At 46.6% G+C, this 26,390-nt stretch overlaps 1 protein-coding gene across 1 annotated transcript; it reads left to right on the top strand.

The window, feature by feature from the left end:
- Positions 1-2,386: 2,386 nt before the first annotated feature.
- CD80 (CD80 molecule) lies at positions 2,387-24,832 on the top strand. The gene is made up of 6 exons (XM_053936390.1): positions 2,387-2,474; positions 13,863-14,186; positions 15,562-15,843; positions 17,908-18,033; positions 20,753-20,876; positions 22,307-24,832. Exons 1-5 carry the CDS (start codon positions 2,387-2,389, stop codon positions 20,857-20,859), a joined length of 927 nt encoding a protein of 308 aa, XP_053792365.1. The 3' UTR covers positions 20,860-20,876; positions 22,307-24,832.
- The last annotated feature ends 1,558 nt before the right edge of the window (positions 24,833-26,390 follow it).

Here is a 26,390-nt window from a genome sequence, read left to right as displayed (position 1 = left end):
TGTATGAGTCCTCCAACTTTGTTAACATCCTAAAGATGCATAACACCTCTTCCCTTGAACTGATGGATTCCATGAATCAAGGATATGATACATGCTTAAGTGATGGAAAAATTACGACTTCTGCCTCTGATCAAAGCAGAGCAAAGCACTTGGCTGCTCCTCTCTCTCTGTTACTTCAGTCTCCTTGCAATCAGGGAGATCTCCGGAGGAGAAGGTACCAAGAACTGTAATACCTAGGAAAAGAGAAGGAGCCCTGAGTAAGAATAACACCCTTGAGTTCAGCTGTCTATCTAAAATTTAGGCAGCCTTCACTGGTCCAGGTTCTTCTGTGTGTAATAAGGGGTTGTGGTACTTCCTTACTACAGTCCTGCAGCTGATGAGCTCAGTTGCTTTCCCTGGGACCGCTCATCCAAAAGCAGGGTTAAGTCCTAAGGAAGAAATGCAGACGCAAATGTAACAGGCTGGAGTTTCCTTCTAGTTGTAATATGCTAATGGCTGAAATCTGTATTAAAAAAAGGCTTGAATTTAAAATGAAAGTGAGGTGATGAACCATACAGCAGGGTTGCCAGTAACTCTGTAATGATAAGGATTTGTGATTAGACTAGCAGAGAAAGTTTATTCCATCTGAGTCACAGAGAGGCAGTCCCTGCCTGGGAGCTGGGGCTGTGACTTAGGGAAGCTGTGTATGGCTGGCTGTATTAATGATACTTTCTTCTTCTCTGAGCACCATGGAAACACTTCTACGTAAACACATGGTGCTACTGTCATCTGCATTTGCAAAGCGTGCTGGTGGAAAATGCATGGATGGAGTACAAATGTACAGGATTTAGATCACAGCCCAAAACGCAAAACACAGGCACTCAAAACACTGCAGTGGAGAAAGTGCCAGTCTGACTCAACAAGAGATTCCTCTCAGACATTTCATATACAATGATTTTCTCTCTAAAGAAATGTTATAACCTGTATTTGATTTCTCTAGGGAGTACCACTGTTTTAATTATGTCAAAATAAAATTCTGATTTGTAATTCAACCCAGTCCATCTAATCTATCTAATTCAAGGAACCTGTACTGAAAAAAAAACCTGGAGCAATGTAGTGGCAAATAATTTCTGATAAAAAGGATGCATTTCATTTAAATCAAAAAAATTTAAACCAGCAAACCAGAAGTCTGCATTTAAATAAATTATTTTACTCTTGATTTGTATTTGCCCTTTTTTTCTCCTTGAAGAATACCCGGTTTTCATTGGTGTGCAACCCTCTTGTGATTATTACAGCTAAATAAAACCCCTTACAGTGTAACTGCTTACACTATACCAGGGCTTATTTTATTTTGCAGGAGGGTGTGCAGTAACTGTACAAATCTACATCACTTAGCATGCATTTACTCCCTCTGGCTCTTATTTACTAAGTGGTTTGTTTTTCTGCCCAGGATTTGCTCTGGACTGGCTTCGGTTGGTGATGGCTCTGCCCTTCCAGGCTTCAAAGCAGGGATTGTCTACAGGGATTGTCCATGCCTCTCCCCTTGGGGCCTTGGGTGAGCAGTGGGTGCCTTCTGGGGAAGGCAGGACACGATGCTGGGGAGGCAAGTGCTCCCTCCACTTCCACAGGGCTGGTGGATGCTCTCGGGTGACACCACGACCATCCACGTTTGGCCCTGCTGTCACATCCTACTGCCTCTCCAGGTGCTCAGCCATGACATCCATCACGTGCAGCCTAAGCACTCCTTCTTAAATTTTCTCTGGAAAATCCATTTCCTGATGGATTACATCCTGCTGAGCCTGATATGGTGGCACAGGCATTGTGTTTAATTTCAAACATAATTTTATACAGCTATTCCCAAAGCAGCATCAGGGTCCCACTTAGCTGCATTTTAACCTCCAAAGCCCCCAGCACTGCCCGACACTGACATTCACAGGCAGGGTCCTTCTTCCTGACAGCCTCCTGGCTGGAGGAGCACCGAGAGCATCCCCGAGGGATGAAGGCAGCCCCGTGCCCGTGGCGGTGACGGCGGGCGCCGCATCCTGGCACACGCCCCGCGAGGAAGCCGTGGGCGGTGTGAGGTGACTTATGAAGCTGAGCAGCCTCCCGGCGCCACGACTTCCCCTTGCAGCCTGCCAGGGAGCGTTTCCGCAGCCTGTGACAGCGGCCGGGCCCCCATGGCCTGGCACTGAGCCCCCTGCACCCGCCCTGCCTCAGGGCTGCCCTCGGGGCTGCTCCGCCAGGGAAACGCCAGGTACCAGCGCAGGCGAGCGGGGCACGCTGGGCTTGTGCGCGGGGCTCTTGGCGACGGCAGCAGGCAGGAAGGAGAGGGACACAGCGGAGGGTGCTCAGGCTCCGTTCCCATAACCTTATTCCCCTCTCCTCCCAGCCCAGGAGCTGCAGGAAGATGATGTGCCTGCCCGCCTCCCCACCGGCGCTGGCGTTGAGGACGTGCCTGGGGCTCGGGCTCTTCGTGCTGCTCTGCCTTGGGATAGGTAAGCAGGAGCCAGGATGGGAGCGTGGGAAGGGGCTGGGAACCAGCAGCAGCACCCACGCCGATGGCCAACAGGGGATGGTGGCCCTCAGGACACTCCTGGTGCCTTCTGCCAGGGCCGAGCCCTGCGTTTGGGGTAGCTGGCACTTCACTGAGGAGCCCTCAGCTCTCAGCTTCCCATTGCACCAGGCTGCTGGCTCCCAGAGAGGCACGGTGGTGTCCCATCCCAGCCAGGGTGAGAGAAACGAGGGTGTTTTTGGTCAGCTGATGTCTGTGAGGAGCACATGGCACAGCCCCTTGGGCTTTGGTTTCAGTGGCGGCGTGGTTTCTGCAGCTTTCTGGGTGGTTAAAAGTGGGTGTGTGGTGGAAAAGACTGGCAAAGGTGGCAGCTCAGAGCGCTCTGCACCTCCTGGGCAGCTCAGCACAGAGCAGAGTTCTTTCTCCAACACCACAAATCCCCACTGAAGTCCTGCCTGGGCTGTCCCCTGTCCTTTTCTGAGGACTTGCCACAAAGCTCACACAGATTTCGCCTCATCTCAACAGGCTTGGGATGAGTCTTTTCAGATGTGTGAAATGTTAATTTGGAAACCACACAAAATTCACTTCTGAGCTGGAGTTCGTTGTGGATGCAAAATAAGCTGTGCTTATTGGCATTTTAGTGTTTCATTGCAGCTAACAGTATTCTAGAGCAAACCTGGGCTGAACTGAGGCGTTCCTTAAAAATCAAGCAATGCAAAATTAGGAGCTTTTCATGCTGTTATTGTGAAACTGGGAAGTATTTGATGCCAGGTTTCATTTTGAGTTTCAGTCTCAGAATTTTAAGATAAAACTTGGAGAATTTAGCTGGGAGTGAATTGCAGAGCTCACCTGTAAAGAAAGCAATGACCTCAAATGTCACTCTGGGATCTCTGCTCTTCTGTCTTCCCCTCACTCCTTCCCCTGCCTCTGTGCTCGCAAAGCATCTGCCAAGCACAAATACATTTTGCTTGTATTTGCATCAGGCAGACAATCTATCATGAGCAGAACTGTTTCTGTCTCAGATCTTTAAGAGCTTGTGATATGTTAATAATGTAATTACGATAATATGGTAATTTGCCAGTCATGTAATTTCTCTGAAAACAATTCTGGTTCCTTGGCTAAAGGATGTATAGTTGGATATATAGTTTGATGCATGCTAATATCCACTACTAGAAATAGGAGTTTGATAAGAAAACTAAATGTTCCTCTAGTTTTACTTTTGGGGCACAATTTTTAGATGCTTCTCAAGCAACAAGTCAGTGGAAGTCCTGGTGCCTCAGGAGCACGTGCTTGGCAGACTGATAACAGCAGGACAGCTGTTGCACTTCTTTTTCTCTCTGTATGCACTCACACACACTCTGAACCCTTTCTCTCCGAAGATCAGCATTCCTACATCAGTGCTCCTGGAAAATACTGGTGCAGTACCCACAGAGGACTGGGTTTTAAAAGCTTTACTGGTGCTTGTGGACGATGCCTTCCCAAGGTTGCCCACAGGGACCACAAGGACCAAGTTCTGACCTTGTTGTGGCAAAATAGTGGAGCCCTGGGTGTCTGCCATGACCCTGGCAGTGACTTTCCATGCAATACCAAGTGAGTCACCACGTTTACAGGACTGACCCCGCATGGCACTGCTCATGACCACATCAAGGCACAGTCAGGGCTGGCTCCCAGAGCCCGTGTCCTTGGTTTGGCCCAGGTGTCCTGATGCTGGCACACCTCCCTGATGTAGCACTACAAAAGGTCAGGTAGCATCCTAGGATGGAAACAGGTGCCCTCTGTAAAGCCCATGTGGATGAAATAGCAGCAGAGGGGATGCCAGGCTGAATTTTCATGTCGTAGCAGTGGAAGGCATTATTGGGGGGCTTAATTAAAAGGGATTTGAAGGTTGTCTTTCACAGGAAAGGTTGAAGGTCGATTTGAAGGTTGTTTTTCATAGGAATTTCATGTATGTGCAAGCTACGTAGATCCATTTATTTTCCTTTGAATTGAATTTTGCTACTCTGACGTTCACCTGAAATGCCAGTGTAATTTAGAGCTGCTTCTGGGATGTCATCTGCTGCTGGAGACACTGATGTTCATGAACAACACCCCCTTGTCTCAGCACGAAGTGGCAGAACAGCCTTGGTTAACAGCACAATTTTTTCTTCTTATGATCTGAATGCACTGCTGGTATCCCCATGGGCTTGGTTTTGTCCTGCCATTGCACCTTCACACCTACCAACAAATTGTAGGATATTCTCAGTCCCAGTTTGTTATCCTAGAAAAATATATCTTGAAGTCCCTCAGTATGACCTTTCCCTGCCCTGTGTGCAAACAAAGCATAGGCCCTGACTTCAGGGACCCAGCAAGCCCAACTTTATGTCCATGGAGTATTTTTAAACTTCCCTGGAGTCTTTTCTTCCAGCCGGGGACCACTTAGCTCTTGGTTTCTTCCCAGGGGTGAAATTTTTTGAGAAGTTTTGAAGAAAATTCCCTACAGCTTTTCGAAGTTACTGGAGAGTTGGGAAGGGAGGGGGAATATCCGCTTCTGTCAGCGAGCAGTGGCTCACGACTAACTCATTCCGGGAATCCCCTTCCCTTGTGTTACTCCCAGTAAAGAGCTCGGAGTGGAGCTGGGTTTCAGAAAGGGACAATGAGTGCTGAGAAAAATTCCCTGTTTTGTGGCCACCCCTAAATATTGAAGTGTCTATCAATGGGCTTTAGGTGCTTGGTGTCTGATTTCCGTGCCAGCTCTGGTATGGGTTGTGCTGGGGCAGATTTCACGGTGGAGATGGCAGAAATTTTTCTTTACATACCGGATTTGCCCACTTGATCAGTGGATGCAAATTGAGTTTCTGACTTATTCCTTTTCATGCCTTCAACTGTTGTTTTAATTTCTTTTTTCGGATGAGTTTCTGTCTCCCGTTCCAGACGTGTGGGAAAAAAGTCTTTCAAAACCCAGGGCAGCGGATCTAAGGAACTCCTTTTTCTGTTTGTCAGTCTATCCAGAGTGAAACCTGCTGTAAGAGCTTGTCTGGAGAAACAGAAACCCAGCTAAAGCCGACTGCTTTCTGCTTATAGAGACTGTTTTATTCTTCTGCTGAGTGCTTCTTAAATTAAAGAATTCTTTAGGAAAAAAAAAATCAGAAGATTAAACTTAGACAAGCTACATTTTTACATAAAATAGAGTTAGAAGTTAAGTTAGAGTAAATGACAAGTTTGTAAGGCTATGGGTCAAAATGTTCCTTTCACCCACATAATTTCCTTTTTCCAGTTAGATCGGAATGAACCCAGTTAGCACCAGTGACCTCATGTTGCTCTGACTGCAACAGCTTTTTTGCATTTCTTGGATCACTGAGACATTTGTATCCTTTTTGCCGTTGGACATTCCTGCATTTAAACGTGCAAAGTTTGGAGTGGACACTTTTATTAATTGTGGTAGATTACCAGCAGAAGATGCCACCCTTACCCTCACACCTTTCCTGCTCATCACTGCCTTGATTCTGAGTTCCAAGTGTGGTTTAATGGGGGTAATTAATCTCATCTAAATGACTGATGCTATCCCGCTGCCTCTCTTGTGGTGAGTTAGTTTTTTCCAGAGCCGGTTTGCTTTAACACCAGAGTCAGAGCTGTGCACCCTGGATGCAGACAGGAGTCACAGCTGAGGGGTACAAACAGGTCATTGCCACCAAGAGATGCAATCCTGCTCCTCTCTGGCTGCGTGATCCTCCTCCTCTTTGCGCACGTCTGATCCCTGGATTACCTACTTCACCTTCCAGCTTAGCAGAAAGTTTCCTTTTTTCTTTTTTCTAAGACTGGTATATTGAACCAGACTCTGGAGAGCCCTGCAAGGGGGAACATGTGGGATTGGAAGGGAAAGGGGAACCAGATCCCCTCTGCTTGCGTGGGGAAGGCATGAGATCATTATGAGTTTTTTGTCTGGCTGCATCCTAAGGTCATGCTAGTCTGGGGGAGAATTTCCATATTCAGAGAAATTCTCACAGAATTACAGAGTTTGTGTTGGAAAGGATCTTAAAGCTTAATTTGTTTTAACCTCCCTGCCATGGGCACTTCCACTAGACCAGGTGGCTCAGAATCTTACCCAAACTGGCCTTGAACACCTTCAGGGCTGGGACGTCCACAACTTCCCTGAGCAACCTGAGCCAGCACCTCACCCCCACCACAATAAATCCTTTCTTCCTAATATATGATGTAAACCTTCCCTCCTTCACCTTGAGGCCATTCTCCCTTGTCCTATTGCTACATGCCCTTGTGAAAAGTCCCTCTCCAGCCTTCTTTAAGGCTCCTTTTAAGCACTCTCTAGGAAGGCTGCTCTAAGGTCTCCCTGGAACCTTCTCTTCTCCAGGCTGAAGGCTTCTCCTTCCTTTTAAGTATGTGTTTCCCAGTATAAATGCTGTGCACGTGTGGATGTGGTGTCTTCCATAAGGTGTCAAGGCAGGTGTGCTGGATGCAATGAAGTCTGTTCACTTGGCAGAAGGAGGTCAGTTTTGGTTTAAAATAGATGAAATTTTATGCTTAATTGTAGCTGTTCTGTCCCCTTTGGAGGGGCATCACCATTGGGAGTCTCAGGAGCTCATTTGAGAATATGTAAATCTTTCCCAACTCGGAAATGCCACAGGCTTTGCTTCTGCTTTTTCACTGTTATGCTTTTAAAATGCCATTGGTCCCAGGGGACTCCCTGACTGAAAAGAAAGTGCTGACTGATGGCTAATGGTGGCATTTCTACCTACCCTGAGCTAAAAGGACATCCACCTTTTGGCGAGCTCCAGTTCCTATCTACCACATAAAAAGTTAGAAAAGACGATGGAAGGCAGTCTCTCCGCACACCGCTGCTCTCGCCTTAGCAGGTGAGATTCTAAATGTCCTGCAGACAGGGATTTGATCCCTGTGGAAGTGCTTCAGAGACAGCAGAGCTCGCTGTCGGACGGACACCTAAAAGCCGAGAGAGCCTTTCCCTGCCCCTCCCTTCCTCCAGCAGCACCTGCCCCAGCCTCTCCTTCCGCTCCCTCTGCAGCTTCTGGAGCTTACAGAGCCCTCTGGGCTGCTCTGCTCTGCTTTCCCGAGGGCTCTCCGGTTAATGACCGTTCTCCATGCCGTGCTCTTATCCAGGGCTGTGTAATCTCTCCTCCCGCTGCGGGGTGACTGCCGGGGCTTGTCTGCAGAGCATCCGTGAGTCAGAGCCTGAGCTCAGACCAGTTTTTCTAACAAGGTAATGGCTGGCAGGCCTGCAGCGTTGTTAGCTGCACTGGTTAGTGTTGCTATGGCTGTGGGCAAGTACTTCGGCGGGGGAAAAAAAAAATTAGAATTTGTAATTTTTCGACTTTGAAGTGGCTTGTGTGAGAGGTATGATACTTGATTTTCCTAGTTACTGGCTACTTTCACCTTCTATCAGTTTCAAGAGAGGGCTGGCTGCTTAGGGAGCATGTGAGACAGAGATTTAGTAAGCACTGAAGAAAACTACAGCCTTAAGCAGTGGGGAGGACCTCAATTCCAGAAACTGCTGTGAGGACATAGCATGCATGGCAGTGGTACTGCAGGAATTAGGAAAATTATCTGAGAACATCTTCAGCTGGGAGATAAATATAGAGGAAGTACAAAGTGATCCTGTCAGCAAGAGACAGAGACTGCAGGGGAAAAAATTAACAAATTTATTTTTGTCTGTCTTTGTGGCAAATCTCCCCCACCAGCCCCTCTTACAGAAATGCCACATCGAGTTTCTGCTCCCAAACTGGGAAATCAAAAGAGTGCTGAGCAAGATGTAGGAATTTGATCTCTAAAGGAAGTAAAATATGCAAATTTTCTGAGGACATCCAGATTTAGGGGCCCTCCCAGCCCTTTTTTTATTCTAGCAGGGTCACACGGGCTGGGAATGGAGAAAGGGAGAAGGTTCAGAAAGTCTCTTGCTCCTTTCTCCGAGTCAAAGACGTCCTTCTGTCCCCACGGCCGTGTGTCCCTGCTGGTTCGCAGGGGACAAAGTGAGCTGTCCATCCTCTCCTCCCTGAGCAGCGCCCTGTGGTGCACTCTGCAGCGGGGGGAAAGATCTCAGACATGATCTAGTCCCCATCTCCAAGTAACTCTGGCTCCATATCCGGCTCCTTGCTTGGATCGGACCTCCTGCCTGGTGCCAAGATGAGAAAATTGCCGGTGATTTGCGCAGAGTCGCGATTTTACTCAGGTAACAAACACAGCAGACTGGACATACCCGGGCAGCGGGTTTGTCCCAGGCTGACTCAGAAAGCAGGAGATTTTTATCTCCACAAGTACCGAAACCTGAGCTGCAGCAAGAGCTGTCAGCTGGCTGGAGCAGCCCCAGCGCTGCAGCGAGCCCCTCTGCCAAAGTATTTCAGATTCCCTTTTGTCTTCTCAGATGCTAATTGCCGATCACCCTCTGGTTTTCACAGCCACTTCATGGCTCCAAAGATTTCTTCACTAAAGGTGAAGATGTGCAAACACACACAAAATAAAACAGCGTTTCAATGGAATGAAGGCTGTTGATGGAGTTGCGCACCAAAACACCCTGGGAATGTTATAATAATTGCCAAATCAACAGTGTAGAGCTGGGCAATCCAGGGTTACTCTTTTGTTTAGAAGGAATGTGGCAGCATAAAGAGGGGAAGTGCATAAAACCATGTGTGGAGTACCCCGAGGTTACAGCACAGAAGCGAGCGAAGATCAACTTTTAGAAAAATCTGTTCAGACCATTTCCCTACCTCAGAGCTGCCATGCCATCGTCATGCAAGTAACAAGACTCATCCTGTCACTTTTCTGCTGCAGGCACACTTGAGTAGCGTGAGCGGGCACAGGGAACTGAGGGGAATCACTGTAAACGAAGTCCATTGCTGGTTCTATTTGGGACGCCTTCTTTTCTGCTCCCCTCTCTAACCACGTTTGGGATGAGTAAGGGAGCTTGACCTGAGCAAAGCATCTGGATTTGCAGCTGCTTTGCTTCACCAAAGCAGCCCAGAGCAGCTGCTTTGTGGTTTGTGATGAGAGGTTGGGCTTGGGGTTGTGCAAGGTTAAAGGGTCACTCCTTGTCCTCTCTTTGCATGCCTGAACTTGCTGGAGTGGAGTCTGTGAAGAAGGAGCCTCAGAGGCTTGTCAGGCACTCGTGCCTGGTTAATCTGCAGTCACAGACTCCTTAAAGAGGACAGGCAGCAGGGCCTTCTCTTTTTCATCCGTCTTTCTTAGTGCACAGGGTCTTTTCAATGAAACACAGAGGAAGGCACTGTTTTTATGCACTCCTGAAACAGTGTCTCCACACAGAGGTTATCTGGGCATCTAGCAGGGTCTTTCTGTCATCAGTGTGTTCACAGGAGTTACTGATTTAAACAAAGCATTTCACGTGTAGCACAGGACATTTGCTGGCTTTTGGCTCCATGGAAAGCCTGGAGAGAATCTCATTCCTCATTGGTAAAATCACCTGGGATAAAGACAAGATCAAGGGGTGTCTAGTCTTGTAAAGATTCAGCTTCTCAAAATGTCTTGATTTTTTGACTCGTTGTTTGTTTTGCTTGGAAATCCCTGTAAAATACTGCATTGCCCTCAAAGATAAATCATGCAAGTTTGGGTTGAATGTGCTATTCACAGAAAATGAGGGGTCTGAGTTGCAGAATTACCTGCAGAGTGGGAATCCCAGGTGCATGGTCCTAGGCAAAGTCAGTGATGCCATTAATTTACAAGTAGAGATACCAGCTGCTGTTGCAAAAATAAATAGGGAACCAGAAGGAAAAAAAGCAAAGCAAGGTGCAGAAGGGCAGAGAAATGGGGAATGCGGGGGAAAGAGAATGGCTTTGGAACTTCTGTTCATCAGGACTTATCTGGAGGTTTCCAACAGTTTGAGGCTGCTTCTCCAGGACATTGCTAGGTCTTTAGCTGCCTTTTACTGTCAAATGTCTCTGCAAGACTTCTGTGCCAGAGGAAATCTGCTCTCACATGCTGTCTGACTGCATGAGTGGTCAGGATAACAAAGCTCTCTGTGGCTGGGGAGTTTCTGAGTCAAAGCTTGGGCAAAGAGTGCAGGAAATAAGGAAACAGGCTCAAAAGCTCTCCTGACTCTCGGAGCAGGACAAGAAGGAACAATTCTCCTCTATACTCCTTTCTGTTCCAGTTAGCCCTGCTGTATGGGGCATCTGCAGCACAGGCATACTTTGAATGAAGCAGGCTTTTCTGCCCAAGGAAGAGAAAGTCAGCCCTTCCATCAGGTCAGCATTGCCACATGCCATCGGCTTCCAGTGATGGAGTGATATGTGTGCACAGCAAGAGAGTGGTTGGACTTCAGAGGGGTGGGAAGAAGAGGGATCTTTTTCTAGAAAAGTCATTAAAAATTATTTCCATGGTGAATACCTTTCCCACAACCTGGCTGCAGAGAGCATTCAGCACAGAAACGGCACAAAGCTGGATTTTCATTTTTGCTTTGCAGCTCACCTCTAAAGTGAAAGGGGACTTTTGTAAGGCTGAATGACTCTTCATGGACTTTGGTTCCTTCAGGCTAGCAGCATTCAGGTTGCAGTTTCAAGGGTGCAGAGCCTTTTAAGGGTAGTCATGACATCAGCAGGAGTTTCCAGCCCCTGCACATGTACTCCCGAGAAAGTTTTTGTTCTCCTTTTGGTTGCAAAGGAGACTCTGAGGGGCAAGGTAGGGAGAACCTCATGCAACTCATGATGTGATGTCACCCTGACATTTACTGTACACCTACTCTTCCCCTATTGCTGCAAAAGGAAATAGAAAATGATCTTTATCAATCCCAAAGTTTGAGTGGATGTTTGACTGGCTGCTCTTTCGAGTCTCTCCAATAATAGTAAGAGCTGCACTGTGAGAACAAGCGAAGATATGGTCAAAGATAAAAACACACGTACACACAAACACACACAGAGGTGCAGGAGAAGCAACTTCAACAATCACAGCTTGAAGTGGGCTGCTTTTAAGGTGAACAGAAGGAAATTCTTTCTCACACAGCATGTAATCAAACTGCACAAGTCATTGCCAGAGGATGTTGTGAATGCCAAAAATATATGTGCATTCCTGAAAGGGCATTGCTGAAAGGGCATTCCTGAAAGGGCAAGAACTCTTCCTGCAGGGTAGGTCTAGTAGTAGCAATTTAAATGCTGATGTCAAGAAATCCTGAATTTCAGGCTGCAAAGGTTGGCAAGACAAAGGAGATTTTCTCCTGTGTGGAAGAATTTGTTTTTCTCTCATTTTGCTACCAGTTGATGGCTGACAGAGGTCAGTTTGCTGAGCAGCTCCTGGCCTGCCCCAGCTTGGTTGCTCAGGATCTGCAATGCGTTAGAAGGGAAAGTACAGGAAGTGGGGGGAAAATACTGAAACCTTCCCTTTGGAAGAACAGTGGAGTGGCTGAGTAGAGGGAAACCAGTTAAATAAGAAGTTGTTAATTAACTAATACTAAAATATTCTGTAGTGTTGCCAGGACCTCCACAGTATTTTTTTTTGTGTGTTTCCTACAGATTTAATGTCAAGTATACAAGTGGGGCAGGGGAGGGGAGTGAAATTTATTTCACAGAATCACAGAATCATTTAGGTTGGAAAAGACCTTTAAGATCTTCAAGCCCAACCTTTAACTTAGCCCCGCCAATTCCACCAACAAACCATGTCCCTAAGTGCCACATCTACATGTCTGTTAAATGTTCTGCCCCAGGCTTTGTGTCTGGGCTTTACTGCAGCAAGCAGCCCCAAGATCCAGCTATGGTGGGGCACTGGCTGAACATCTGCTTGTCTCCCTCCAGCACTGGCAGCTGTAGGATTGTGAGCAAGTCACCGGGCTGTGCCACAGGGGTCTTGCTGTGACAGTGGCCCCAGGGTCTGTGAGTCACCCCAGGGTCTGTGAGTCACTGCTAAGCAAATGAGGGCTGGCAGGGAAGCAGCTTGTGGCTGCCTTGGACACCGGCTGAATGTGAATGTGCAGCATCCCGGTCCAGCCTGAGAGCTGCACCCTGCCTCTGGACAGCGTGGCTGCAGTTAGCCTGGGACTATCAAGAGTGAGCCAGCATCAGCCTGACTCTGCTGGGGTGGTGGCAGTTCTGAGGCTCAGCTTTGTGCATTGCTCAGCTCACACTTCAGGCAGAGGCTTTGCACGCGGGCCCTCCCCTACACTGACGGGCGATGCTGCGCTGTCCCCATCAGTGACACACCGCCTGTCAGGACTTTCCAGCTTCCTCTCTCAGGTATGTTTACTGAGGTGTGTTCTGCAGGGAAAGAAGAGGGAATCTGAATATTTTCTGTCCTGAAGACAGCTATTTCCTTGTTTTTCTGCTCTCAGTCAGTGGAGTGTAACAGACTGATATCCCACTTCCACCACTGGAGATGAGTGCAAAGGCAGCAGGACAGAGAATAACCTGATCTTCTGGACTAAGGCGGGTGCACATCATCCCCAGGCTTGCACTAACTCAGGTGAAAGCCCAGCCATCTGCCCCGTGGTGCAGCACAGGGCTGTGTGTTGCTGGGTCACCTTTCAGCAGCAGCAGGAACTCCTTGCTGGGCTGCCCCCTCAGATGTCAGGCCTGTGAATCTTTACCGACTGGAAAGAGGAAGGAGTGGGAAAGCAAGGCGGATCATGAGAGCGGAGTGCTTAGTAGGGGAATTACTGCTCACAGAGTTGTACCTAATTTCACCCTGCAAGGGTCTCAACTTACTGTTGTCAGCACATGGCTGTACTTCAGGTATGGCACCAGCACAGTCACTGGCCAGGAGTTGCGGAACATCTTTGCTGGTTCCAAGTCATCCCATGAGCTTTCACAAAGATAAATTCTTTCTAGCTAGACTAGGCAAAATTGTTCAATTGCTAATGCTGGAAGACTCATAACAGTGTGGCTGCAACCTTTGTGTATCATTGTAGGGTTGATTCTAGTTTCTGGGATCTTGAAAGTTTTGGGGTTTTTTCTTTTACAAAAAACAACTACCAAAAATCCCCCAGTCCCCCTGAACAAATAGTCCACTGTGGCCCTGTTAGGCATGCAGAGAACCCAGTGGAGAGTGATGCAGATTTTCCAAACACCAGGCTCTGAAAAGGGAGAGCAGAGGAGACAGCAGTTTGTGCATGTGTGTTTCTATCCCTGTTTTTAAAGGGGCTGGCAAAATTTCTGTTCAGGCAAGCAACTCTCCTGCCTTTGCCTTCAGCAATCCGTGCAGCAATCTTTGTGTGCCCGCTGGGTCATGATCCTGAGTAGGAGTGGAGCATGATGTACAAGGCAATGCCCAAGGATGGCTCCCCTCAGTGCAGAGCTGAAGCTGTAAAACAGCTCGGTGGGTGATGAGGGGTGTGAGCAGTCAGAGCCAAAAGGGGTGAGCTTTAGGCAACAGGTCCTGGCACAAGGCTGTACCACTGACTCACTGACTTTTGTTTGCCCCTCACCTGCAGGCCAAGCACTGGAGAAGAAAGTAGTCAAAAGCAAAGTGGGGGAAAAGGCCAGCCTGCCTTGTTGTCATGAAATTCCCAGCTCAGAAAGCCTACACAATTACCGGGTCTACTGGCAGAAGAACATTACGGACGTGGTGCTGGCCTACCCAGAGGAGATTATGATCTTCCAGCACGAGCGGTACCAGAACCGGACAAAGATGGACCCCTGGAACCTCACCCTGTGGATCTCCCCCATGGAAATCCTGGACAATGGCTCTTACCAGTGTGTAGTTCAGCGCAACTCTGTTCTCGTGTGTAGAGAGTCTGTCATCCTCTTTGTGACAGGTAGGTGGGTTGCCTCCTGACACCTGAGGCTCTCCAGTGCCAGCTTCTGGGGGTGAAGGATGCTCTTCCAGCCTTATGCATACTGTAGCAGATAGACTTGCATCAGGAAGCCTGAAAGAGTGCTGGAAGGTGTGTTAACTGCTTCCATTCCAGCAGCCTCCCTGCTTACCTTTCTAAAGCTACCCCAGGTACAGAAATTTTTTTTCCAACACCAACCCAACCTCCTCCCCTTGATGTCTTCCTCTTGTGAAAGGATCCCTCCTGGGGCCCTCCCCAGGTACCACTGGTGACTTCCTCCTACCTGAGGGAGCCCCTGCTGTTTTTGGGGCAAAGCAAGACCAAGCTCTTAGTCTTGTCCTTAGCAAGACCAAGCTGAAAGAGAAATAGGGTGGCCATGGCAGCATCCCAGCCCTGCATCCAAATCTCTGTGGAACTAGCTGCACTGCAGCTCCACAGCCAAAGGCTGAATTCATCATGGAGCTTTGAGGCTTTTTACATTAAAGAAACCGACTTCCTTTGTTCAAAACGAATCTGAATCTTTTCTTAGAGGCCACAAAAAGTTCCACTGACATTTTCCATTTCCACCGGTGTTTTTGTGGCAGTTGATCTCAACCAAAGACAGAGATACTGGTGACATATATAAATATATACATGTATTTGAATACCTTTAACAGCAGAGAGTTACATGAATCTTCCAGACAAGTCAGTGAAGGAGCATTCCTCATCTAGAAGGAGATTTACCAACAAAAAAAAGACAAGCTCCTGAGGTTTGACCATTTCCTGCTGGTCTGAGGGCATATGTGCAAAGAGACAAATTTAGTGATCTTTCTGGGAACTGGCATGAAAAAAGGGAAGTGTACTGCCAGCACCCTTTTTTAACCACGAGGGTCGAGGAGTTAACTGCATAAAACCCATAAAACTACGGATCTCTTTTCCTGTCCGCAAATACTCCAGTTTCTTTCTGGCCAGAAATCCCCTTGCTATCTTTACAGGCCAGCTGAAATAATTATGGTAGACTTCTGCTCCCTTTGGTGAAGTGGGATCAAGTTATTGTGGGGATCAGGAAAGGGAAATGCTGGAATCAGGCTGGGATGTCTGAAGGGATTTTCCAGGCTGGGTGGCAGTGTGGTATTGCTCAACAGAGAGCAGGCCTGGATGGAAAACTGTCTCTCCTTGCTTGCCACTGCTCAGCCACACAGTGTTGAGCAAGTTTCTTTCGCTAGTGACTGGTTGCTTGGTATCCTAGCCCATAGGCAGAAAAAACTTCCCCGTGGTGAATGCCCTGGGGGGGAGTCTTTGCTTTGACCGTGGGTTTTGGGGGCTGCAAACCTCGCCGTGGCCTGACAGAATGGTAACCAAACCTCTCTTGCTTCAGCTGACTTCAGCAAGCCCAACATAACGGCAGAGGTGTCCGCCGATTCTTGCGAGTCGACTGAGATGGTGATAACGTGTTCTTCTCACGGAGGTTTCCCCAAGCCCAAAATCTCTGGAGCCCTCAACAACATGTCCGTGGAGTGGAATGCCAGCTGGGTGTCCGAGTCCAGCTTCAGCCCATACAATGTCACTGGAAAACTGGTGCTCAACGTGACCAAAGACGTCAACATCACTTGCTCCGTTGAATACAGTGGCTTTGCCAAGTCCACCAGCTTGCCTCTGAGTATGTTTTATTAATGTTTTTGTAACAAAACCATTTTGTTGAATCTGCTGAGTTGCCTGTCTGAGAATGCAGCAGATTTTGTGCAAGTGTTCATGCAAGGATCACTCAATGATCCTGCTTGTGAACTACACACCAAAATATTTTAGAGGCTGGAAGATAGCCGGGGTAGGAAAGGGAGAGTTACAAGTGACTAACAAGCAGAAGCAGCTCTGTCTTCCTGCTGCTCTGCTACAGCTGGACTGAGAGCTGAACTGGATCCTGTTGGGATCTGGTAGTGTCACGTTTGGTGGCTCCCACAGGCTGTGGCTGCCACCATCCCATGCCACTCCATACCAGCATGGTCTTGCTGCCCGCTGTGTGACACAGACCTGGTATTTGAACGGAGGGACCAGAGAAACGTGTGTGCTCTAAAAGCCGCAGGCTGCACTTTAAAAGAATTTCCTCATTTAACAAGCATGTTTGTCCCTGCTTCAGTGAAAGAAACTGTCAGCTGGGGTCTAGACAAAATTCTGCTTTCAAATGTAACACAGGGTTAACTCATACAAAAAGAATTCCATCACTGAGCATGGCTTAGAAGTGATGGCATAATAGATAAGTCTGTGCTTTGAAAAGCTTGAGGCACAAGTGGAAACAGCATGAGGGAAGGCAGCACACTACATTCCAGATGTTTTGCAGTAGAAGGGGATTTGCAAGAAAATTTGTAAAACCAAAAGGATTTTTTTTTCATGTTGTTACCGAAAAAGTATTCTGAAATGTCTCTGGGCCTGATGTTTTTACTGTGGAGATAAGGGCACCTTCAGGGGAAAATAGAGAGGCGGTATTTTTCCTAGGGAATTGTACCTTATTCATCAAGGTAGCTTATTCATCTATCTTACTAAAATCAAAGGGGTTTGTGGGGAGAGGTGCCATTCAGCTTCAGAACAAATGCCAGGAACTAGTGCTTTATGCATATTGGCTACTGCTGGATATAGAGCGTAATGTCCCTAATGAGGGGAGAATAAGGTTATGAATAGCTCAATACATAGAAACAGAGAGCAACCAAAAAAAAAAACCAAAAAAAAAAAAAACCAAAAAAACCCAAAAAAAAAAAAAAAAAGCAGTAATCAGAGGAGAGTGCAGTCAACAGTGACACAGCCACAGCAGTCACAAACCCCCCACTTTCTGACTAAGAGGATGTGGAACCACTCCCATTTTGGTACGGTGTAAATGGTCCTCCAAACAATCATTTCATGAACACTGAGATACAGACAGAACAGAGCCTCTGGTAAATGTAGAAGGCAACCCCTGCAGAGTTGGAGGTTTGCATCCCTTCCTGAAGGGAGGACTGAACAGCAGATCAGGCTAATTAATGCCTTAGGAGGGGAATGATGCTTACCTGTGCCAGATGCAGATGGTGGAAGAACTGAAGGTCTGTGCACATAGGTCTGCAGACCTATGGACATGCAGCAAGGTCTGTCCTATACAAGAATGGCTCAGTATCTACTCTAAAATCCCGTGGTAGAATGGGATTTTCCACCATCTCCAATGGTGAAAAGCCAAAGGCTCCAGACACGCTGAAACTGAACTCTGCCACAACACTGTTCCTGCCATGCAGAAAAAAATCTATTCTAGACTGTTAAATTCATCATCCTCCTTCACCTGTGAATCCAAAGGCAAAAAAATTAGGCATAAATCTGATGAAAACAGTAAGGAAAACTGCAGAGTACCTTTGAGAGCAGAAATTTTCTAGCTGTGAACTCAGACTTTTCCACCAAGCCTAGCTATTTTCCCTGAAACAGCTCATGTGTTTTTAAATATTTCTTGTCTCAGTCTTGTTCTGAAGACTCAGCTTTTTTACATTCTGTGAATGTGTTAAAAATTTCAGCCCATAGCAAATGTGGGTGAATGGAAGAAATTTAGGTGAAATTTCAGCTTTGTTTGCTTGTTTGTTGAGTAAGTCCATTTTCGGCTGAATAGCTGAGTTAGAATTTGGCCAGAACCCCTGAAATTCACATACCTGCTTTTACATGAAAATGCCAATATCCTGTTGGGTCGTTTATTTATGTTTTATTTCTTCTGTCTCAGAAAAAACAAACAACTGCGTTGTTCCTCCTGTACCTCCACCTTATAATGTCATTACTGCTTCAATTATCATCGTTATCACCTTCATTCTGGCTATCACCCTCGCAGCAAGATACCTCCCAAGGCATGGTAAGTGCAGCTTCTTTTTCAAGAAGGTGTCTCTTAGTGCTGATGGAGTCTCTATGTAGGATACACATTTATAGAAACTTTACTGTCACACTAGGTATTTCTGTATCACCTTCTCATTTTTCTCATTTTCTTTTTTTTTTTTTTTTTTTTTTCCTTTTAGCATCCACTGTCACAAAATCTAAGTCTAGCTCATGATTTTCCTACATTTTGTGTGCAGGCAACATTTGAGTTCAGGTTTGAGAGTGAAGAGGTGACAGAGAGTTTTGACAGCAGATCAAAATATTTCCAAAATCAGGGGTAATGAAGAGGTTCACAAAGGTTCATTTTTATGTATTAAGATGCTTTAAGATTCTTTAAGATGCCAAGAATCTTGGTGATCATGATAGATACAAGCTGAGCACTGAGCGCTTCAAAATTGGATCTCGCTCCACACCCTACTTAATCCCTCAGAAAGTCACTGAGCCAAAGTAACAAAAATACCTAGTGTTAGGGCCACAGGAAAGACTTCAGCAGAGCAACGTCCTACTTTTATGAGAACACCAACCAGGAGAGTTAGATTTGTATTCTTTGTATGGCCAAAAATGGCACAGGTAAAGTGTCTGGCCCCATCTTATGAAGTCTTCAGTAACTCCAGAGAAGTCTCTAAGAGTTTTTCAATGGCAAAGGGGACCTCAAATATCTCAAGGTTAGTGGACAGCTGAGTAATTTACTTTTTTATCTTCAGAAAAATCCTATCTGTCAGCTGCTGCTCCTAATCATGTCTAAGCTGACCTTGCCAGAAAGTCCCTGAAGATGTGGGCAGGCATTTAATAGATTTATGAAGGCAGGTAGGATTGAAAGTCAACAGCAGTAGGTGCCTCATCCACACCCTGTGAGCAGCTTTGCAGAGCAGTCCTGGAAAATGACAGCAGGCCTTGCAACACATGAGCATAAAAAACACCCAGCTGAGGTCTGTCAGGTCACTGGGGAAGCCACATTTGGGGACAAGAATCTCACACTGAGGGCTCTATGCTCAGGCCACTTACACCAACTGGCCGTGGTACTCCCTGTTGGAAAAGGTCATTTTCTGGGCAGAAAGGACTCAGCCCACTTACAGCCACCTGTAAGTTTGCCTTGCTTATGTCTTCTGATATCTCTACTTCAATTTTAGACAAATTCACTCCCAAGTCAGATGTGTGGAAGGTCTCATTACTATTTTTCTTTTCCCCTCCTCATCAACCACATCCCTTCAAAAACTACCGTGACCATTGAGTCAAGCTGGGCTAATTTCCTTTTAGTGTTTTATCACAAAGAAAGGAAGCTTCTGGAAGGCAGTGACTCTGGGTCACACCTGTGCACCTCCTTATTTTCCACCTCTGTGCTCTTATGACACCAGTGCCAGTTCTTCTCCCCTGCTGTTCCCTGGGGCTGTGTCAACAGGAAAGCAACAAGCAGGCTGAAACCAAGAAAATCACAGTTGATCACAGCCTGTGCTGTTAGCTGCATGTATAATGAACTTCTAATTATAAGAGAAAATGAACTGGAATCGGAAGGTTTGGCTCTCAACAAATATAGACTGGAAATTAAAAGGTTCCTTACCATTAAATTAGCAAGATCCTGGAGCACTCTGAAATAGCCTTTTATATAGGAACTGAGTTGCTTTTAAAGCAGATGTAAAAAGCATTCCCATGTGGTAGAATGCAATCACCTGCAAACAGCGTGGCACATGGCCAAATTAACTGGAATTTCCCTTTTAGTCCCACTTCCATAATATGCACAGGGAGTAGATTTGCTGAGTCAGGTGGTGCTATTTGGTTCAGCCAATTTCCAGACCAGGCATGGAAGAAACTGTACAAGAAACTGTAAGAAGTGTAAGGAGCTGAAGCCAGAGCTTCCATCTAGCTTTCCAGTTTGTGTAGTTGTCCCATTTCAGTGCTGCTGTGCATGGCCACCTGTCTGGGAAGGGAAGTATCTGCCCTAAGACGCTTCCTGTGGGTGCTGCTGCAGGTCACCTCTCAAGAGCTCTCGTGGGAGCTCAGAATAGGTCTGAGAGTACCTCTGTTGTTCTGGGCTATGGAAAGCTGAGTCAGGAGTTGCTAAGAGTGGTTTCTGAGCTCGAAAAGCCATGCTTCAAAGAGCTGAAGTGTGGGAGGGAAGAATAGAAAGGCAGAGCAAAAGAAAACGGAAGAGTTCTCAGATATGTGATTGTTGTGGTGGCCAAAACAATCAGGTGCTATGTTGAGGTTCACAACCACCTACTCTGATGAGCTCACAGCCTGTTTTGCAGTAATTTAAGAATGAAAACACAAAGCACCAAGATTAGAGGTCACCAAGATTAAAGAACAGTTTAGGATTCATGTTGCATAATTTGTGCTAATCTTGTGTTACAAGATTCAACTTGAACTACTAAAATTCAGTCATAGATGGTGAGATATTAAGGGGATCTGGTTAATATGAGATCCTCTTAAAGCACTAAGTTTGTTGGTTTTAACACAGGCATTCTTTCACTCAGTAGGTAAAGTGCAATTAGTGACATGTAACTTCCATCATTATTTCCCCTCTGACCTTATCTCAGCATGTAGCAACCTGTTCTTGTGCCATGCTGAGGTTCTAGCCCGGTGCTAATGAGAGCAGCTTTATCCATATGACACTATGTAGATAACATTTATTTCTAACAGAGCTTTCTCTCAGATCAGACTATGACCATATTCATATACTAACAAGGGATCTTCTTTTCCAGTTTGTTCTCACTGTTGTAAGCGCCAGGATTCAGTGGAAGAGGCTGTGAAAGAATATACAAAGGCACCCATGAGCTCTAAAGTGACAGCTGAAACATCATCTGTATGACCAGATAGCATTTGCAGGTAGTTTTCTTCACTCTTCTCTTGGCAGAACAGTTTCTCAAAAACCATTACATGCTTGTGCAATGTTAGCTCAAAACACCACGTGTCATCCAGCTGTCAGGATCTGCAGTGACATCCCCTGCCATTGCCCCTGTGCTCATGTTACGGGCCTCCCAACTAAACACTGGGTTGTTTTTTAGTGCCTGTCCTGTTGGGCTCATTTCTGAGTTTCCTCATCCCTACCTCAGCTGCCACGTGTGGCTTCACCCCTAGAGGTTCTGGCTGATTCCCTGTGAGACTGATCTGATGCCTCAACATGGGAACATCACTGATGATAGAAATTGAGGATTGACCACATGGTGATAAGGGAAGGGGAACAAAATAACAACTCCAGCTTTTCCAGCATGATCAGACACGCCAGTCCACTTCTGAGATATGTCCATTCCCTTCAGCAGCTTGAGGAAGAGAGAAGGAAAAGTTTCCTTCCTCAAACTTGCCCAGAAAGCGCTCCTATTTTAAAAGGAGTTACTTTTGATAATGGGGTGTTACAAAAGATGGGCTAGGGAAGTCTGGCTTGCCAAGGTTTTATGATTACAAAAGATTATATATGCTTTGGTTTGAAAGCTCAGCAGTTTTCAGGGCTGTGTCCTCCAAAAAGACACTTAAGTAAAGATTAGCAGTTAACTGTTCTTATTCACATCATTATCCAGGTGACTGCATTTCCTGCTCTCACCACAGCATGCAGAATTGCCAGGTTAATGCCTGCAGAATTGCCAGGGTAATGCCCTAGAGCAACAGCTGTGGGGTCCTGGAAGTCACGACTTTGTCAAAATGTGCACTGCAGAATCTAAAAGTTTAATAGCTTGGAGATGGAAAGGAGGGGAAACTCTCATTCAGGCCACTTGTCTCATTTCCAAACCTGACCACCCACTCATGTTTTCCTCTGGGGAAGGCCCTGTCTGGAACAGATACTAGAGCCTTGGTTAGCATGAATTTTGGGGAGTTCTGTGATGGGAGTGGCAGGAGTTCACCTACAGAATAAACCCATTCTCTTTTGTTATAGAAGTTTGTCAGGATTTTCCTGTAGGTGGCTGGTGCTTCCCAACCCGTCCCAACCTGGGACAGCTGCAGTCTGTGGACTGGGATGGAAGCTGTGCTTCCTTAGTGGCTGCCTGCCATCTCGTGATGCACTGAGCCATGTCCTGCTGCTGCTTAAATAGGGAAGCACGTTCATTAGTCATCCTCACTCTGTTCCCAAGGTTTTTGCAGGGAGCGCTGGGCCAGGCTCGCTGCCCTGCCCGCTCAGAACAGCTCCGAGTTTAGGGACCAGGAGCCCTCTTGTGGAGGGCTCTCGCAGGTGATACCCGTTTGGCGGCTCCGCAGCATTACTGGAGTACATTTAAGGCGTGAAAAACAAAAAATCAGTGAAGTCTTTTCCTCGGGTCCCTCAGGTTCTTCAAGCTGTGCATCCCGCACTGCAGACTCCACTGTTTGTTGCACAGCGATGCTTGCTGCATGGACCCTTTGGCTCTCTGCAAGGGGGTGGCAGCAGCAGAAAACTCTGCTCACCGCGGCTGAAACGCGACCTCCTGTGGACGAATGCAAACCCCCGCCCACGCCATGGAAGCTGTGCCGTGGCCTCGTTGCAAGGAGGTCGCTGGGATTCCAGCGGAGAGCACCCTCCGTGTTCCTGCAGCGGGGCTGAAGGATGTCATCAGTGGCACACCAGGTCAAGGCTTCAGCAACCTCTGGCTTTGATGCTGCCTCTGTGAGAATCAGGGGCCCGCAGAGCCCTGGCAGGGAGCCCATGCCCACCTTCAGTAACACGGAGCTGCCCTTTGGGACACCCCAAATCCTGGCATGCAGTCTTGTCAGTTTGTGCCTCCATGTCATGAGTGGGAGCAGCCAAAACTTCTTTTATATTCAGCCTCACACAAATACCTGTCCTTCCTGCTGGAAGACTTTGGATGTGGACTCGACCATTACAGATACACATCCCTTCTCCCCTGAAGAGGAAATAGTGGACACATTTTTCATGAAAAAAAGACACCTTGAAAGTGAGTCTAAGTGCCTCATGCTTATTTGCAGTGCTATGAGACTTTTTAGGGAATGATACACACTGACAGCACTCCTAAGAGCTAATTAATATTGCTTACCTACTGCAGTGGCACAAGTTCTCATAACCTTTCTCTGCTGAAAGGAGAGCCCTGCCAACCCAAGCACCGAGGTACAGCTCCTCCATTCAGTTGCTGTGTGAGGGCACACCACCTGTGCACACACATGGCCAATTCCTTCCCAGCCACACCTGTAAAGCCCCACTGGAACTTGTGTGACAGCCAGCGGTGATCTCGTGTGTATCTGCTGTAATCAAATGTAACTCGGGGCCTTGCTTCATAAACATGGGTCTGCTTCTGTGTGTACATCTGCCATGGGATGCTTGTTGGGGAAAGCTCTGCAGATTTTTGGGAGTTTCTCACAGCAGTATGAGGATATTTACTTTGCACTGAACATTGCCGCTTTCTGCCAGTGTTCTCTCTACCCAGCCAGGACCAGAAGGAATTTCCCTACCGGATGATAACATTGAACAGGACTCATCTGATCCAGGTGACATTCTTGCCTACTGTGTAGGAAAAAATGGCTTCTCATTTTGAGGGGAAAGGAGGAAAATGCCCCAACCCCCAATAAGCTTCCTAAGCAACTCTGCCCTGAGTTTGACTGGAATGTTTTTCCCTTTTGCTCTGCAAGCTGTACCCATTCCCTCACTGTTCTATCCACGTTATCAGGGCACACCAAAGTCTGAAAGCACAGTGCCATCCTCTTCGTGGAATGTGTTGTTACTTGAGCCGCTTATCTTCCTAGGACACAGCAAAGACATAGTCCATCCATTTCACTTTTTTTCCAGTTGGTACATATTGAGAAACTGCTGGAGAAAATAGGAGGATTAAAAGTGGTTTATAGGATACTGAGCTCTGGGATTAAGTAAAAAATAAGACAATGCTCCCTTCCTACTCCTGCAGAGTCACACTGTGCCATCATCTTTTTACTGCCTTCCCATTGTACCAAGTGTAATGGGAACTTCAGAACAGTCTTACAGAGTTTTTGACAGAGAAAAGGAGGTAAGCTGGAGGTTAAGGAAACAATTGCACTTGTGTGTTCTGGTTGCAAACAGAACACAAGTGACAGAAGTCAGGGTGTTTTCAAAAGGCAGCCTGACCCTATTGCAGGACTTGGTGCATGAGTGATGGGTCTCACACTTTTCAGGTTTCCTGTTCTTTCAGCCTATGCTTGCTCCAGCACAAACCACCAGCTCCTTGCAGGCTGACCACCCTCTCTTGGCATTCACTTCCAGCTTTGCTGATTTCCAACAGTGTTCTTCCCTATAAGCACACTGCAGCTGCACCTTGCCAGCCACACCACAGCTCTGCCAGTTGTACCAGCATGTTTTCCCTCTCACTATCCCATGCTCTCTTCTTCTGCTCCTGACCAGTGACTGCACAGCCTCCCAGAGAAGGGTTTTTCTTTTGCTCTGTGCCAAACCTTTCCACATCACCGCAGACTCCAGTAACACCTCCAGTAACTCCTTCTAAAGGAATCCAAAAATTTCACTGATAAATATTTCTAGCATCAGGTTATTTGGTTCATTTTTCATTAAGCACTAATACTCTGGATTATGTCTTCTATTGCCTTGTGCTGTATTCAGTGAATTGCACACAAATGGTTTCTGTGAGACCTTCTTGTATCTGTGAGCATCATATCTGTGTCATTGTAGCAAGTGAGCTGCTCTGTTTACCATGGGTGTTTTGTATATAATGTTGCTTCCTGGGGTTCCTCCTTTAATTGTATAAAAAAATAAATTGTAAATTCTGTTTCCTTTCCTTAGTAATAAAAGATGTCTGTCTATGCACTGGGTAAAACCTCTGTTATTCATGTTAGCCACCATTTCACAGCATCCAGGTAGGTGATGCAGGTGTTGACAAAGCTGTACCAGGTACAGCTGGCATCAAGCTACAGCTCTGTCCAGTGTGCTGACAGCAATGACAAAATGACACTCAGGTAACAACTTGTGACTTCCACACCCCTCACATCTCTCAGTTTGCCAGGGCTTAGCTGAGCAGTGTAGCCACAGATCATCCTTCTCCCTCCAAACAGGAGGTTCGCTGCAAAAGCAAAACCCAGCCTAAGGTGTTCTCACTGTACCCCTGCTACTTGTGTTACCTACTCTGAAAGTGGAGGGTCAATAATGCTGTGCTTTTGCTGGGGGTGGAGAGAGTGAGGATGTGAAGAATCCTTTACAGGTATGTAAGAAACAAACTCTGAACCAATTCTTCACTCCCCATTCGGGAGTCTAAGAAATAAGGAAGTGCAGGGAACTAAATTCAGCAGAAAACTGAGAAACAAATGGCTGCTAATCTTGAGTGTAGCTGGAAGTCTCTGCTTCACCTTAAGAACAGGTAGCAGCCCTCCCTTGCACAGAGAGAAAATCCACACAACTGCTACACCTTGGCTCAGCCTTCCCTCTCATGGAAGAACATCCCTGCATCAATGGTCAGGCACAGGAAAATTAGTATTCTTTAGGCATCACATCAAATACCACCAAACAGGAATAGAGAGAGCAATGACACAGCTAAATGTCATCAGAGCTGCTGTACAGATAAGAGTGTGGGATATTGGGTGGGGGGATGTAATAGCAAGAAGAAAGAAGATAAAAAAGATGAAGATAAGACATTGCTGTGTATGCACGATGGCAAAAATGTGACTTAGAAAAAGGCCTCTTTTCTTTTTTTTGGGGGGGGGCAAAGGACAGCACCATTGCTGTCACCAACACATACAGCTTAAAACAGGAAGAGAGAAATATATATCCATACCTCTGCTTATGCAGATCCTTCACTTATACATAGAAAAGGAAAATCAGAGCTGGTTGATGACAACCCTGAAATACACGTTTCTTCAATGGAAAAAAATGAGCTATACTGGAGTGTTTAGAAAATTAAATGCTCACTTCAGGAGTCAGAAAACACAACACCTTCTTGAAAGCAAACTGTGCCAAAAATCTGCTTTGGGTGGGTGGAATACACTCTGTGGGATCGACTGTTCATATTTCAATCAACACTAATTATCTGGAAAAGCTTTCAACCAGAACAGATTCTTTTCTTATGAGAAGAACACCCAAAAATCCTGCCTGGATGTAATTCCTTTTAGTAGGAGAACAAAGAAAGGGAACAGGAATTCTGACCTCCTGCTTTGGGGGAACAGTGATGGACCACCTCATCCTTGTGAGTACAGACCATTTTACAGTAACTCCAGCACCACCCACAGGTAACAGCTCTGACTGAACAGTTCATCTCTGGAACAAAATAATAGAGCTGGCACTCTCGTGGCTCTTGCCTTTGTTACTGCCTGGGTAGTACAGGAATGTCTGGTGGGATCTTCGAGCTCTTCTCAAGGAATACCACTCAAGGATGCTTCTCTAGTACCAACACTGTAGGAACATGAAGTACCAGCTGTACTGGCATAAAGAGCTTATGGACACAGTCA

The sequence above is a fragment of the Vidua chalybeata genome, chromosome 2 (genome assembly GCF_026979565.1).
Source record: "Vidua chalybeata isolate OUT-0048 chromosome 2, bVidCha1 merged haplotype, whole genome shotgun sequence".
NCBI lineage: Eukaryota > Metazoa > Chordata > Aves > Passeriformes > Viduidae > Vidua > Vidua chalybeata.
This window is presented reverse-complemented; position numbering and strand designations above follow the sequence as displayed.